General features: G+C 37.5%; 1 protein-coding gene across 4 annotated transcripts in view; it reads right to left on the reverse strand.

Annotated features, from left to right (window-relative positions):
- The window catches only part of CTTNBP2 (cortactin binding protein 2), a 148,533-nt gene that overhangs the window by 78,260 nt on the left and 52,539 nt on the right, over window positions 1–17,734 (reverse strand). For 3 of the 4 annotated variants that reach the window (XM_073899111.1, XM_025873334.2, XM_073899112.1), the window contains exon 3: window positions 9,068–9,292. In XM_073899111.1, the coding sequence (XP_073755212.1) occupies window positions 9,068–9,292 (225 nt within the window). Of the gene's footprint in view, window positions 1–9,067; window positions 9,293–17,734 lie in introns of those variants that run through there. The other variant, XM_073899116.1, reaches the window with a different exon arrangement.

The following is a 17,734-nucleotide window of genomic DNA, read 5'->3' on the forward strand; positions in this document are numbered from 1 at the left end:
CTGCCACCAGAACCCTGGGTTGATGCTTGAATTACACATTCACGGGGGAGACACCACCTTGAATGACAGAGGCGGTTGCTGAATGGCTGAGAGAACCAAGCAAATATTTCAGCTATTGCCAGCTACAAGGAGACAGTTTGGAGTCTGAATATAACCAAGTTAAGTGCTTACTAGAACAAAATACACTCCTGAGAAGATAACAGAATCGTGAATGTCTGCATCATATTATTCATGATATCTGATATATATAAAAAAAAGTTAGTAGACATGCAAAGTATTTTTTTTTAAAGTGATTCACTGTCAAGAGAAATATTTTGACTCAAGAAACGGGACCCAAGATGATCTGTATTGTAATTAGCAGACTGGGGACTTAAAGCAGCCATTTTCAAAGAAAATATCATCACAATGGCTGAACAAAGGAGGATCTTGACATAGAAACGGAAACTAGAAAAAAAAAGAACCAAATGGAAACTCTAGAACTAAAAAGTATTAATCTAAAATGAAAAACAAAAAAAACCCTCACTGAATAGGCTTAATAGCAGATTTGAGAGAGTAGAAGAGAAAGGACAGTGAATTTGAAAAAAGAATAAAATAAAGTATCCAATTTAAGGAATATTTAAAAAATGATTGAAAAAAGTGAATAGCACCTCAGGGACATGTAGGACAATATAAAGTGGTGTAAAGTCTACATAACTGGAGTTCAAAATGGAGAGAGAATGGGGAAGAAAAATGTATTTTAAAAAAATGGCCAAAAAATTCACAAATTTGGTAAAAAAAAAAAATCTAGGAAGCTCGGCAATCCTAAAGTAGAATAAATATATATATTACAAAAAAATCCATACCTAAGTACATCATACTAAAACTGCTAAAAACAAGGATAAGAAATAATCTTGAAAGCAGCCAAAGGAAAAAAAAGAGACATTATAAACACAGAAACTACAATATAAATGATGGTTGAATTATTATCTCTATTTGGAACAGAATATCCCAAGACTATAGAAGATACAGTCTTTTAGATGCACTTGCTGAGCTATTAAAAACCACCAACAATTTACAGAAGACTCAGAAGACTAAAATCTTACAGAATATCTTCTCTGACAACAGAATTAAATTATATATAAATCACAGTAAGAATACCCAAAATTCAAAAATAAGACAACATACTTCTAAGAAGGAATCACAAAGGAATTTCGACTACATTTATGAAAATAAAAATGCAACATATGAAAATCTGTGGGATGCAGTGAAAGAAGAGAATTTAAAACATCTAAAGCAGAGGACAGAGAGAAATTTCTATCTTTAATTGCATATATTAGAAGAGTTGTCTCAAATCAGTCGTCTAAGTTTCACCTTAAGAAGCTCAAAAGTTAGGCAAAGTAAAGGAAAGAAATAACAAAGGTAATAAATCAATGAAATAGGAGACAAATACTAGAGAAATTAACAAAGCCAAACGTTTTTCATCTAAAAGATCAGTAAGACTGTTAAACATTTAGAAAAAAACAGACTAACATAGAAAACACAAATCATAAATAATAGGAATAAAAGAGGGAATATTTATAACTTTGTGTCAATAAATTCAACAAATCAAATTCCTCTGAAACATGCAACTTTTAGGATATAAAATGGCATTGAAAATTGGAATAGGGGTACCTGGATGGCTCAGTCAGTTAAGTGTCTGCCTTCGGCTCAGGTCACGATCCCAGGGTCCCAGGTTGGAGCCCTGCCCCATCAGGAAAGGGGGAGGGTTTCCCTGCTCAGTGGGGAGCCTGCTTTTCCCTCTCCCTCTGCCAATCCCCTTTCTTGTGCTCTCCCTCTCTCTCTGTCAAATACATAAATACAATCTTTAAAAAAAAAGAAAAGAAAAAGAAAACTGGAATTGCCTTACATATTTTAAGGAAATTGAATCTACAAATAAAAACTTGCCCCCGAAGCAAATTTTTAGCTCATATGGCTTTACCTGTGATGTCTACTAAACATTAAAGAAATAGTGCCAAACTTATATATACCCTTTCAGAAAATAGAAAAGGAAATGTTCTAACTCACTTTATGATCCCAGAATTACCTTCCAAATCAAAACTATCAAGTATTTTTCTTAATTTACAGAAAAAATGATCACTCATGAATACAGATGCAAACTTCCTAGCAAAATAGAGGCAAACTAAATCCAGCAGTATATTAAAAAGATTAATAAAGGGCACAAGTTGTTTCAGTATTTGAAAGTAAGTATAATTCATCACCTTAAAAGACTCAAGAGGAAAACCATCACCACACCAATAGATGCAGATAAACCATTCTACAAAATGCAAAACCCATTCATGATAAAAAAAAAAAAACCCTCTCAACATGGAATAAAACCTCAGTGACAAAAAGGGCATCTATAAAGAAGCACAGCTAACATCATACGTAATGGTGAAACATACTCTTTCCTCCCTGAGAAAAGGAGAAAGCACGGAAGTCTTCTCTCGCTGCTGTCACTAGAATCTTCTGGAGGTTCTTGTCAGTGCAATGATGGGCGCGGGGTGTGTGTGTGGGGAGGACAAGGCAGGCGGGCAGGCAACTTAGAAAGGAAGCAGTAAGATGGGTTCTATTCACAGATGATATGTTTACCTACAAAACCATATGTAATATACAAAACAACTGCTAAAACTAATAAGTTTAGCAAGATCACAGGATACAATGTCAACATACAAAAATAATTTCAGTACCTGTATATTAGCAATAAATATTTGGAAAAACAATAGCATCAAACACATAAAATACTTAGTAGACCCAGCAAAAGGCATTTAAGACCACTACACTGAAAACAATAAAACATTGTTAAAAGAAATGATCAAAAACTAAAAAATGGACAAATATGCTATGATAATGAGTTGTAAGACTCAATCTTATTCATATCCATTCTCAACAAATTAGTCTACAGATTCAATAAAATTTCAATCCCTGCAAACTTTTGGAAAAACCAACTGATTTCAAATTTGTATGAAAATAGGCAAAACAATTTTGATAAAGAAAAATAAAGTTGATCTTTCTCCACCTAACTTATTTCACTTAGCGTAATACCCTCTAGATCCTTCCATGTATACCATATGATTTCACTTACATGTGGGATTTTTAAAAAAAAAAATGAATGAATGAATAAATGAAGAAACAAAAAACAGAAACAAATGCATAAATACAAAGAACAAATTGATGGTTACCTGAGGTGGAGGTGGTGGAAGGATGGGTGAAATAGGTGAAGGGGATTAAGAGGTACACACTTCCAGTTAACTAGGTCACAGAAATGAGAAGGACAGCAGAGGGATCACAGTCAATAATACTGTAATAATACTGACGGTGACAGACAGTAGCTACACTTACCATGGTGAGCACTGCATCATGTATAGAACTGTCCAATCACAATGTTGAACACTTGAAACTAATATAACATTGTATGTCAACTATACTTAAGTATTAAAAAATTTTAAAAAAATTGAGAGACTTAACAGTTCCTGCATTTAAGGCTTAATATTTAACTACAGTCATCATTTACCTGAAGTTCTGGTATACAGATAAGACCAACTCATGATGAAAATACTCAGAAGACTGTTCAGTGGTTACTGGGATTGGGGAAGGAACTTACGGGGAAAGTATTCCAGGAAATTTTCTCTGGTGATGGAAATATTTTCTACCTTATAAGAGGTACAGATTCCACAAGTATATGCATTTTTAAAACTCATCAATTTGTATACTTAAGATGAATACTTTTACTTCATGTAAATGTATCCTTAAAGAGCTGTAAACATAGTGAATCCCAGGTTTGTGTATTTGCTTTCTATCAAGCTATGGATTAGCAACTCTGAAACTACTCTGTGTGTTCTAGGCTCGAGTAAATGAGTAAATAAATTGAAGTATAATGGGAGCCAGGTTTCTCACTATTGAAGACGTTAGTTTTAAATAGAGAAAGGACAAGAACATACTCTATGGCTTTGGTTTAAAATCAGAGGTGTCAATATCAGTATGAATTCACGGTTTGATAATAGAGAAACATATAAACAAAGTATGTGTGTTTATAAAAATATACTTGATTATGGTTAAGTATACATAATTTCCTTGCTCTAGATTTGTTTCTAAACACCGCTTTCCATTAAAAGGGAAATTAGTGGTCTTGGGAGTAATAGCTAATTCCAGGGGTTAGAATAGGAAAAAGATGAGATGAGCTGGGAATAGATTGCTGCAAGAAAATAAGGAAGTACTCGAAGAATGATGGAAATATATCAAAAGGAGTCAGCTTAAAAGGGCTCTCCCTGGCTCAATCTGGGACAGCTTTGAGCAGGGACCTAGGGGCTGTAGCCCTAATGAGTCGGGTAGAGACAGCCCCCAACTCAACCACCTATTACTACAATTATAAAGGAATCGTTGCCTCCTATATACACAGATTATGGAGTTCTGGTTGACTCTCTTATATTATTGTCCAGTTTGTATCTACTCACAACCATTTTCAAGTAGTGGCCAAATTCCCTGAGGGGGGATTCTGCATGAGCAGTATCACCAAACCCTTTTGCAAAAAGCAGTGGACTGTGTGGAAGAGCTTAGAAGAACTAAGACAGCTTCATTGGTAGTGAGAAAGTGGGTGGTTGCTCCAAGAATAGCACCCAGACTGGAAACCATGAATGAAGAAGCACCAAACAACTGTTTCTACAGAATGAAAGGGAAAACTATGTAGGTGGGAGCAGAGCAGCAATGCAAAGGCAATTAGTTCTAATTCAAAGTGGAAAACAGAGAGAAAAGCAATTATGGGTCAATTGTAAAATGAGAAAGCAGAGTGCATGTCTGTCATAACCATAAAATACTTCTATGACATTTAACTATATTCCTCACTGCTCCCCCAAATTATTCAATACTCAGTGCATCCTGTTCCCTTCTCCACCTGGTCACCTCCACCCATCTGCCCAATCCTGGTCAACAAATATCTAACAATGAGATACATTAAAATATTTTTTTCTTTATAGGGGCTATAGCTAGCATCATGCCCTGCAGTTCTCATCTGACCCTTCCTCTTCATCTAGAGTTTCAAGAGAGGGAGGGCAACACATGGATCAAGTGAACTACCCTCTCTTCTAAATCTCTGCTCAGAGCCACAGTTTCCAGTTCTCCTCTTAATAATCACTGCAACGCTCTTGGGGAGTCAAAATGAATTATACAAAAAAAGATTCATGAATGAGCTAAAAAACAACCATTTTTGTACCAGATGTCCTAAATACTCTTTCTAAAAAATATTATTTTAGATGATTATCATGTTATTCTTGAAAGTCTAGAAAGCAACTTTAAATTGTATTTCTATGTTACAAAGCATATATAATGATATATATTGATATAATGATATTATACAATGAAGTAGAGAGTGCTGAATACAAATGGCAGAACCAAGTACAATTATTCATCATAGGAAGAAAACGGCATATGAAATAAATTAAAACAAATAATTTGATTGTTCTTTTCTGACCCATTTGTCATTTCTTTGGTTGTCTAGCACCTGAAACTCCTTCTTATGTTAGGAGAACTCTCCACCTTATGATTCTCCCCTGTAGAAGCTAAATATGCCCAATATCTGCTTTCCTGATCTTCCTGATAGCCAGAGAGAGGGTATGGGGCCTAAGCTTGGCCAACCAAATGCACCTGCTCTTAGGCTTCACCTTGGAAATAAGTGATGCAAAAAGCAGGGCCAGGGGAGGCACCACTCAAGACCTAGAGCATGATGGTAGTCATGCTGTTTGGCGTCAGCAAGCTACAGTACTCACCTCTCATCAGCAGAAGTCTTACCTACTGCAGACTAGGATTGACAGGGATCATCTGTCAGTGATGCTGGCTGACTGAGACCTGGTACCCTAGCTTTCCCAGCCATGCTCTACCATGCTGTAAGCCAACCAAAATACTTTCCTGCTTAACTCCATGAATACTGGCTCACTAGCTCACAACTAAGAATCCTGCCAGCACATCTAGTGCCTTTCAACTTACCTCATTATACAAAGCTGTCACGTAGAAGAAGCTATAGCTAATACACAGAATGACAGTTTTTTCACTGGTTAAAAAAAAAAAAAATTTGCTCCCCTCCGAATTTCCTAGTTATTATTTTGGCTTCTGACTTTTAAAGGCTCTGTTCAAATTAAAAGGTCTTTCCTATTTCAGGGCTAGAAATTATACTTTATAAGTATGAATAAAGGACTGAAAATAAATTAGAACAGAAATTCCATTAACATATGATGTGCATGATAAATAATAAAAAACCCAAATATCATTCCACCCTAGGTTACTGGCTCTAAACAGAAAGTAGATTACTGGAGGCAAAGTTCCCCCATGATGATTACTCATTAGCTTATTCAAAGTGGCTTTACAGGCTTAGTCCATCTGCCAAATTGACTCCTGCCCAAATTTTCCTGGCACACAAATTACCAGTTAACCCTCCTATTAGTAGACTCAGCAGGAATCAATGCTTGAATGAGCATGGAGCCTCTTCTCCCGCCTTGAAAGGCCAACCAGAGCAGTGTTCAGGCCAAATGTCTTAGAATTACCAAAGAGCTAGGTCCAGTGTCAGATAATACATACTTGAATTGTAGATAATGGGACCTTTGCTTTCCCTGACTTCTGCTCTGGCAGTAATTTAAAAGAACTGGACTCATTTAAAATAATGGATTTTTTGTCTTTCTGATTTTAGATTTCTAAAGCTTCAATTTATTCTATATGCAAGAGAAATGAACATGTTTGGTTAAAATATTTACTTTCAGGACTAAAGGTGACAGGTAATTTTTTGCTAAAAAGATGACTTTGGTGTTTCTGCTCTTATCAGCTGATATGATATTTTCTTTATAAGTAAAGATTCAGGATAAGAGTACAAAATCTAACTTCTCACATGCCACAATCTACCAGAAGAGAATATTCTTTATGGACAAAGAGCAGCACTGCCTATCAGAGCAACTTTTCACTGAGACTACACAGGCCAATGAATTTGGCCATAAAGGACTCCTGTATCCCCGTTATACGTGGGAGACAGATCACTGGCTCATTCTGTATTAGCCTCTCAGGACCCACAGGACAGAAACAATTTCCTTTCACTCGCAGCCAGGTTGGAAGTGACCCAGTCATTCAGAAACAAACAGGATGTAAGTTGATTAAAAAAAAAAAAATCAGCTAGATAATAAAATCTTTGATTCAACTTGAAATGAGTTCCTTCCTTTTTCTCCTACGAGAGAAATGACAGATAAAATGCAAAACTGAAGTAAAATTTAGGAAAGCATGCATTTTTATACGTTAAATGCAAATTACAATGAAAACAAAATATTTTCTTGATTTTTGATAACGCAGCCTAAAACCCAGCAGAAATACTTTATTATGAAATAGCTCATTTGACATGTGAAGAACATAATTGAAACGTGTCTCATCCAAGAAACACAAATGAGCTTCAGTGTGACATCAGCTGCAATATACTGGCTCTTGCTTATGCGGTTCCTGGGGATTTCTGAAAATCTCCAGAGACCTCAGTGGTTGCTCTGCAGGGCTCTCTAAAGGGTTTGCAAAGTCCAGAGTAAAACTGTTTGATTTGGCCTTGCATCCATGGAAGGCCTTCTCGTCTTGTACGCTATTTTACCCAGCGTTTTAGTGTTCTACCATGTGGCATACTGAAGAAGAGGTTTGCTTTCATTCAACACCTATACCAGAATGTGGGCACACATATGTCAATACCAGGATATAATTACAGGGACAAAAACACACACGCTAAATGACAGTATCATAAATATTTACAGTACACTGCATTCAGGTTCATCGTCAACCAGGTGTTACATGTGAACTATAACAAGTTATCTGAAAAGGACAAATAGAAGAAACATTGAAATGTATGCTTTAATAATCGTTGGAAGAACAGATTACTTTTCATTTGAATCATACTAGATATTATTAGCTTCTCTGACCTCCTCACTCTCTTCTAATAAACGGAATCAGGAGTCTGGCCTATCAGAAAGACAAAATTTGAACTTCTATTTCCTTATGGCTGATGGCAGTAACTCAGTTTTTATCACTTAGGACTCTTGGAAACACGTACTCAAGTACAGTAATAAATACGTGTGTGTGTTAGTGGGGGAGGTGAGAAGGTGCGGGGAGGTTGGTTTAAATGAAACACATGTGAGCAGGAGCCTGGAGGCCTGCAGCAGACGCAGCCCTCAGACGCCAGAGGCAAGTTTGAGATGAACCAGGACTTCAAGATGACACGTTGTGAGATTGCATATACCACACAAATTTCATTCTGTTCTCCTCATGCTAATTTCATTTTCCAAAGACATAATTTAAGGAAGTGATGTCTAGTTGCAAAGAAATATTTGAAACAGGAGCTGGATAAATAAGTTGGGGACACCACCATCTGATCAGCGCCCTGGTTGCAATACTGGATCATCCACCTAGCAGTTAAGCATGTCTTATGGCATTAGAAAAGGGAAGTCCCCCCCCCCCAAAAAAAGCATATTTTAAAGAAAGCATCAAAGTAAACTTTATAGGAAACATAATTTCTTTGTTATACTTACTTTATAGCCTAGTGTTATTTTTGAATTATATTTGAAAAGGGCCACCAGAATCTGTCAGCATTTTGCCTTTCGAGGTCTCTATCCCCACCCTTCTTGAAAATACAAGATTTAAGAACAACAACACTCAGTCTGTTTCCCGAGATTAAGAATTCCTCATATCAGTGAAATCATATGATACATGTCTTTCTCTGACTGACTTACTTCACTTAGCATAATACCCTGGACTCTGAGAAACAAACTGAGGGTTCTAGAGGGGAGGGGGGTGGGGGGATGGGTTAGCCCGGTGATGGATATTAAAGAGGGCACGTACTGAATGGAGCACTGGGTGTTATACGCAAACAATGAATCATGGAACACTACATCAAAAACTAATGATGTAATGTATGGTAATTAACATAATAAAATAAAATTTAAAATAAACAAAGAAAGAAAAGTTTAAAGTCACACACACACACACAAAGAACAAACAACAAGCCTGGAGATGGCTTCTCCATCCTACTGTGTTATAGGAAAAATACCTTCTTTTGTCTGCTTTCAGCAGCAGCCAGCTGCGTGGACATCCTTTCTTGCATCTTTCTGCAGTGGGCCATGACTGCTTCAAGGATGGAGAGGGGGTTGGTACAAACTGGCTTCTTCTCTTTATCGCCGGCACCTGCCTCATAGTCTCTCTGCAGTGCCAAGAATGGGTCATTCAAATTAAATCTCCCATACCGTTCCTGGATAAATACCTCCTTCCTGCGGGCCTAGAACAAAATCAGAGGAATGTATTGAGAAAGAAATAAAAATATACAGAAAGATATTTATAAGAAGGTTTTGTGATTACTTTTCCAAATGGTATTCACAACTGTTTTGAGTAATGGCTTACGTATGATGTCAGGCGCTAAGCGAGGGGAATGTGACCCCAATCCCTGACTAGCCTGGCATGCCATTCAGCCTACTTTCAAATTTTCTTCCTTAGAGAATGTCTTTTAAATTAAAAATGACACAAATACAGTGTTTTCCCTTGGTGCTCACTCCTTCAAGGATCTGTGTTTTAGGTACAGTCTTTTCTAGTTTAAAGTAAAATCAGAAATACCAACAATTAAAATAACTTCTAGCAAAAGTTCAAAAATAAAATTCTCTCTATCTTGACAGAACTTCTATTTCACATAATACTTATCAAGCTAAGTCACAAAATATAAATCTACAAGTTTTGTAGAGCAAGAATTTATAAGGATATTTGCTAAAGAAGAAAATATTTGATGAAATTTTTATGTCAAAAAGTCACAACATTCATATTTTGTGAAGTTTGACTAAACTACAAAAAAACCTCTAGAAGATTTAAGAAGATGCAAATTATCTCATTATTGAAGGGCATGAAAATAGAGTTCAGAGAGTCCCAGGTAAGAATGTAACCTCATTCCACTCTCAGTGTCAGTCCGTCAGCATCAAAGTTAATTTCACATCCACAGGGCACTAAATGCAATTTTCTATAGCCTACAACAGTCTTTGCATGAAATGGAAAATAGTAGAAATATACTGAAACTAGCAACATTTTCCAAAATCAGGTCATGCGGAATTGCCACCAGAAAAAAATTACTCTATGTCACTGCCAGTGGAAAAACTAATTTACAATAAATCAAGCTAATTGTCCAAAATGTTAAATGTGCTTTCTAAAGAAATATTACATAAATTTCCTCACTTTAAAAGGAACTGCACTGAACGAGACTTTTCCATTTTTAGACCACTGTGAGCAAGCCAACAACTAGATAAACACAAGTGCAAGTGATAAATCTAACATTTCTTTTCCTATTACCAAATTAGATTAAGAAATATAGTTTACAAAAAGCCCAATTTCACCATTAAACTTAAGCTAGGATCATTTCAGAGGATCATTTTAAACTTAAAAGTCAACACGATTTATGAGTCAAAAAGCATTTGATATTTTTAGATTCTTCAAATTCAAAAAAGTGATCAATGCACTATCACTTCCAAGATGCAATTTCAAAAGTGAGTTTATTTTGCCTTCCTTCACTTTCCTCTTAATTTTTATTCCATGTAGTAATTTATCCCCCACCCCTGGATGAAAATCTGAGACACCCCTATGGTTTTTCTCTTACTTTTTTTTCCCCCCCCTCTTATGTTCTCTAAATACAAGTCCTATAGTAATTTTAAGACATAAACCTGTCTCAATTTGATTAGAAAATCCAAATTGAGTGTACGACAGCTTCCTTTCCCCAGCGAAGATCTGTGGCAGGGTAATATGTACCAACTGGGAAAAGAGGGTTCATGAAAACATCTCTCCCTTTACACAAATCTTCTCCCCCTCTTTCTAAGTGGTTTCTGCTGTTCTCTCTGGGTTAGAAGGCATGAGGTAAGGGGAGCAGAACGATTCTACCTGACCGGTTCAATTGGAAGACTAGCCTTGCCATCTGAGTGTGCTGACTATTTAAAGCCTACAGTTTCCTTATGAAGTGCCTGGTGACTTTAGAGGGCCACCACCCCCTCGTCCCACTGTTGGGGTCTTTTCATCTATAGTTTCCCTCAACGTTGGTCATAAATTTAGGACCGACTACATAATCTGCAAGGCCTGGCACAAAATGAAAACATAGAGCCCTTTGTTCAAAAATTAAGAATTTCAAGATGCTGACAGCATACTATTTAACCAAGCAGGGGGCCTTCCTAAGTGCATGGCCCTCTGCAACTGCACAGGTCGCACACCCATGAAGCTAGCCTTGTGTCACTTCTTATGCAGCATCTAGAACCTAGTTTTTGTCAGATGATGTTCCACGTTCTCCAGACTTCTCTACTGAACAGGACCTGAATCAATCGCATTCCCACTCTTTGGTGCTTATGGCCCAAGCTAGCATATAGGAAACACTCACGAAACTTCATCTAAACACAATCTGGGAATGCAAGATGACAGGACACCCAGTTTGTAATCTCTATTACGGGAAGAGTCCAGTCACTCTGGGCCTAGTGAGGCTGTCTTCTCCTAAATATTTGCTTTGAGCTCCTTTCAAGTAGGGGCACTTTTATTCAGCTGACATCCTGCCAACCCACCAAAGAACACACAATGGGTGCTTAATGTATTCTTGCTGTACAGATAAATGTAGCATCCAACGGCCTTAGGAAAATATAATTTGTAACCCAGAGCCTCCTACGGAAAGAGCTCAGGCCGTTTTCCCTGTTAGAGGAAGTCAAGTTTCTTCACAAAGGGACCAATTTTACCAGGAACCTGGGGAGGAAGTTAGACCAATGTCAAACTCCTCTAATTCCTAAGAAAATGATGACCAAGTGTTAGTTTACCCACTACGGGAGGCAGAACTAGGGGATCCCAGGAAGGACTCAATTAACTCTCTGAACTAAAACCAGGCAAGAGCACTTTCAGGAAAACCACAGGGTGCGTAGCAGTTGATTTTCCATGATTCATGATTCTTTGTACTACTTACACCCCAAACCTAGACTGTATCTAATAGAAGCACTCTGCTTACCACAGAGTTGTCAGAATACCTTTCCAAGGAAACCTCAGTCACTCTTCTGCTTAAAGCCCTTCAGCATTCTCATTTTCATAGTTCTCTCCACCGTACACCTTCGTCCACGTGACACTGGCAGGTTGGGACACCCTCTCATCCTTCGCGTGGGTAACTTCTCACTGACCACTAACCCTCACTGCCATCACCTCCCCTTCTGCTCATCCCAAAAGATTCAGAGTTTAGCTTAATGCGGATTTAGGCAAGCATTTATAACTAAACACATGCCCAAGCCAACTGACATCCCTTAATTTTACCCACTTTCAACTATTAATGCTTGAACATTCCTAAAAAAAATGTTTACCTTTCTTAGAACACCTTACTTTATAACAGAGTATTGGATTCTTAATGTACTCCATTACTTTTGGTAAGGGCAGGTCAACAACACATACAAGTTTTAATATTTAAGGAGATCATGTAACAAAAAAATGACCTGATGTTTATCACACTGGGTTTAAAGAGGCCTTTCCCTAAAAAAAAAAAGGAAGAGCTGAATGTGCAGATAACTTCTTGGTTTATGCATCAGATTTACTTGAGAATGAAATGCATTTCAGGGAAATGAGTCATTATAAAGACAGACTTTTAAAGGAACCCTTAAAGCTAGCTACATTGATAGAAATATAATTTCAATCAGAATCTGAAGTTTTATAAGATCTGGTTGAGAAAGAAATAAAAATATGGCCATTATTAGGAGAGGATTTGACAAATACAGAGTTCCTACTTTGGGCTTTAATTGTTCAACCAGATCAACTGAAGTAGGTTGGACCTAATTAGTAATAATAAAAGGAAAAATACTTAAATATTCAACTTTTCCTAGAGTCTGTAATTTTCTTAGAAAAAAAAATCTAAAACTTGCATTGTGGGTCACAATTAAAACATACCACCAACTAACTTTAAAACACAAACTTACCGCTAAAATTATTTCATCTTATGAAAAGCCAAAATGATTTTGTAATATTTAAAAAAATGGTACTAGTAAAAGACAACTTTTATTGAGACCTTACTATTTATTTCTAGGTGTTACTGATTTTCTCCTAAAAATACGTCCAAGAGATAGCCATTATTTTAATTTACAATTTAGAGACAAGCAGACTGAGGCTTCGAAAGATTAACTTACTCTCAAGGTCACTTTAACTAGAGCTGGTATTCAACCCAGGCAGTTTTACTTCAAAGCCCATACTTTTGAGCACTAAAAGATTATGATGGGGGCACCTGGGTGGCTCAGTCTGTTGGGCATGTCTTCAGCTGGGGTCATGATCCCAGAGTCCTGCTCAGCAGGGAGCCTACTACTCCCTCTCCCTCTGCCCTGCCCCCCTACTCCTGTACTCTCTCTCTCTGGCTCTGCTCTCTCAAATAAATAAATAAAATCTTTAAAAAAATAAAAAATAAAATAAATAAAAGATCATTATGACTAGAGTATTTTGGAACACTAAAAAAGGTTCAAAGATAAGTAATGTTTACAACACTACCCAAAACCAGTATAAAGAAATGAAGTTTAAAAGACACAAATATGACTTCATATTTCAAGAAGTTAAGAGTATTCTCAATACTCTATATTTACTTTCATTGTTACTCACCATATGGCTAATAAAATTTAATCAAACTTAAGGGTTTTTTTTCTTTTCCTAAGATCCTTCAGAGAATGTCATTTAAATGTAAAAAAAACAATTCAACAGGAAAAATGGCTTCTAAATATGCTTTTTCAAAAAGCATATTATCGAAAAGTACTGATTAAAAATAGGTTTAAAGCATTAATACAGATCTAACTGCAAGACTAAGAAATTCTGTCCTCAGCTCTAGCCTACTCTGGCTTTGGTGCCAAGGATATAAAACCACAAGGGATGGTTGAAATGATGAGCCCAATCTGACAAGACAGATTTTCTCAGGAATAATATAAGTCAGTTCTTGAATACAAACACAGAAGCCAGTATGAAAAACCCAGGGGTTGCAATCATCACTATATTCAAGGAGTGAACAATAGAATGGAAACTGCCCCTCCCCCACACCTCAAACCAGCAACTCAATTCCAAGGTTCATTAATTAATAGAAAAAAGATATCAGAACTAGACAATTCCTGGACTACTATTTCACTTCTGGGTGAATGAAATATTTAAATAATGATCAATAGAAAAAGGGCCTGAGGACAGAACTGAATTTTAAGAGTAGAAGGAAACAGTAATGCTTAAAAGACTTACAGAGGCATGACTGCATTCTGTCAGTATCTGAAGGCATCTCAGGTTTCAAGAGGTATTGGATTATTATTTTTTTTTTAAAGATTTTATTTATTTATTCATGAGAGACACAGAGAGAGAGAGCGAGAGAGAGGCAGAGGGAGAAGCAGGCTCCCAAGGAGCAAGGAGCCCGATGCGGGACTCGATCCCAGGACTCTGGGATCATGACCTGAGCCGAAGGCAGACGCATAACCATCTGAGCCACCCAGGCGCCCAAGAGGTATTGGATTATTTACATGGCTCCCAAACAATCGAATTATAGCCATGACAATAAAAAACTTTCAAGGGCCAAAGCTGTTCTAGAGATACAACAGCTGCATTGGACTGGAGTGAAATCTCAGTCTCTGGTTGTGTTGCAAATATAGGCTGAAAAAACATGTGGTAGAAAAGGGTACAGGAGTCTCAAAAATCAGTAAGGTGGGCGCCTGGGTGGCTCAGATGGTTAAGCGTCTGCCTTCGGCTCAGGTCATGATCCCAGGGTCCTGGGATCGAGTCCCGCATCGGGCTCCCTGCTCCTTGGGAGCCTGCTTCTCCGCCTGCTTCTCCCTCTGCTTCTCTCTCTCTCTCTCTCTCTCTCTCTCTCTCCTCCTCTGTCTCTCATGAATAAATAAAATCTTTAAAAAAAAATCAGTAAGGTCACTGGTTTCTAAACTGTCACTCTTTTCAAATCCTGAAATACGGATTATTCAAAATCGAGAGGGATGGAAAATAGAGATTTTTCCAAACAGTCAACATAAAAATTTACCTATCTTGCTGTAAATTTTAGTGGAAAAGAGTTCAAATAGACCAAGATTAAACAAACAAGCCCCCCTCCAAAAAAACAAAACAAAAACCAAAATTAAGAGCTCCTCTAAGAAGAAAGGAGGAAAAAATACTACTTGTAAATAAAAGGGAATGGGAAACCAGACATAAGCCATGGTCATCAGAGCTCATTTCCACTCTAAGAGGGGTAGAATAGTGCAGGAGTCAGTTTACACATTCATATACAACATACGTGTCCGCATGTGCGCATACACACAAACCACACACACACACACACACACACGGGGGGGGGGGGGGTAAATGGACGCCAGAGGGTACAACAGCAATGTAAAAGTTACATAGTCTTTTGGAGCACAGTCACTGCCGTTCAGTGATTGCAAAGTTCTAGAAATTCACTAGCCAGGAACAAAATATAACTTCTTGGAATATGAATTAAATGCCAAAAAGTCTGAAAAGTTCATTTCAGTGAATACATTTCAGGCATTGTTTGTATGTGGCAAGATGTACACGGCACAAAGAAATGAAGGGGTGTCGGGCGCCTGGGTGGCTCAGTTGGTTAAGCGACTGCCTTCAGCTCAGGTCATGATCCTGGAGTCCCAGGATTGAGTCCCGCATCGGGCTCCCTGCTCAGCAGGGAGTCTGCTTCTCCCTCTGGCCCTCCCCCCGTCATGTGCGTGCGCTCTCTCTTTCTTTCAAATAAATAAAATCTTAAAAAAAAAAAAAAAAGAAATGAAGGGGTGTCATGGTGTCCCATGATCTGCCAAGCCATACCGGAACAGTAAGTCAGAGAAGAGGCACATGTTCCCTGCTCACTCTCCTCCCTCCTTCCCCAACCTTCTGCCACCTACAATGTCATAGCTGCTCATGGACATAACCACCTGGATGTATGGAAACTATCATGCCAGGAATATACATAATGCATATTATGAATCATATATGAAGACAGACTTAGATTTATTTTGGTCCCTAAGGCTAAAGTCTACAAGTCATACTTCAATAAACCACTAATTTTCTCTCAAAAATGTAGACCATTATAACAAAAATCCATGAAATGGCTAGGTTTCACTGAGATCGGGGCCAGAAGTAATCTATTACCAAACCCTTTATTTTGACCTCATATGCCACTTAGTACCTTGCACACATCTATCTCAGCCAGATATGAACATCTGTAAAAATAAGATTACCTTTATTCCCTAACTAGGTCAAGAATAGCACACAGTGCTGCACCGTTCTGTTCTCTTGCTCAGAGTACATATGATTAAGTTATCAGCATACTTGAAGCTGAATCCAGGAAAAGCCTTACAATTTGTCCTAATTCATCTCTCCAGGCAGCCACCACCCATCAATCAGAACTGGAACACAGATGAACCTACCTGCCAAAAGCGGCTCTAGGCATTTAATTGCTATGATCAGCTATATCTTTACTGATACCAGACAGTTAAAACAATGCCTTTTACACGTCTGTAACTTAAAGAACAAGTAGCAGTGTGCCCCACACATACCAGTTAATTATCTAAGGTTAACAGAAGTAATGGTTTCTGTTACTGGGATTAGTCATTCCTATGACTGTTAATTATAAATGAACTTTTCATATAAAAAAAACAAAATAATTTTAAATTTCATGAGAGGCACTATTATTTCAACATTAAAAATTAAATGTATTTATCCAAATCTATAAGCCCATTTGAACTGTTTTATATTTTTATTTAAAATAATGCATGTTCACTAAACAATGTGGGAAAACACTGTTATAAGGGGGGGAAATTACCATCCATAACTCAATCATTGAAAAGCATTCACCATTAAATTTGCCTTGTACTCCATATTTTTTCCAAGCATGTATTAAAAAAATACTTATCAAGGATTTAAGGGAATATGTTTAAGTAGCCTTTCCCACTTAATGTGCTATTTCCCATTTCAGTAATCTATATCAATATATTTTTTTAAGATTTTTATCTATTTATTTTAGAGAGAGCACACTAGAGTGCACGAGCAGGGGGTGGTGGGGAGAGGAAGAGGGAGAGGGAGAGAGAATCTCAAGCAGACTGTGTTAAGCGCAGAGACCAAGCACGGGGCTGGATCCCATGACCCCAAGATCGTGTTCTCAGCCAAAACCAAGCATCAGAGCTTAACCAAATGAGCCACCCAGGCATCCCATATCAATATTTTTAATATTTAATTGCATAGGGGCACCTGGGTGGCTCAGTCGTTAAGTGTCTGCCTTCTGCTCAGGTCTTGATCCCAGGGTCCTGGCATCGAGCCCCACATCGGGCTCCCTGCTCCGCGGGAAGCCTGCTTCTCCCTCTCCCACTCCCCCTGCTCGTGTTCCCTCTCTTGCTGTGTCTTTCTCTGTCAAATAAATCAAATCTTAAAAAATATATATATTTAATTGCATAAACAAAATCTAATACATTTTAAAAATCTCATTGTTTCTCACTGAATTTGTATTTGATTGTTCTACCTAGAGGTAAACCTGTGGGAACATTTATTAGAGTAAACCCCACAGCAGTAGTATTAATGGATTAAAGAATAAAAATATTTTAAAGACTTTTGAAATTGCCAAATTTCTCTTCAGAGAGTTTGCCAATTTATATTCCCACCACCAGTAGTTTTTTCTCTTTTTTTTTGCATCTGTAGTTATGAGAGAGATCGGTCTATAATTTCCTTCTTTACTTTTTAA

The sequence above is a fragment of the Callorhinus ursinus genome, unplaced genomic scaffold (assembly GCF_003265705.2).
Source record: "Callorhinus ursinus isolate GAN/ISIS: 27379988/994484 unplaced genomic scaffold, GSC_fseal_2.0 scaffold12, whole genome shotgun sequence".
In the NCBI taxonomy this organism is placed as follows: domain Eukaryota; kingdom Metazoa; phylum Chordata; class Mammalia; order Carnivora; family Otariidae; genus Callorhinus; species Callorhinus ursinus.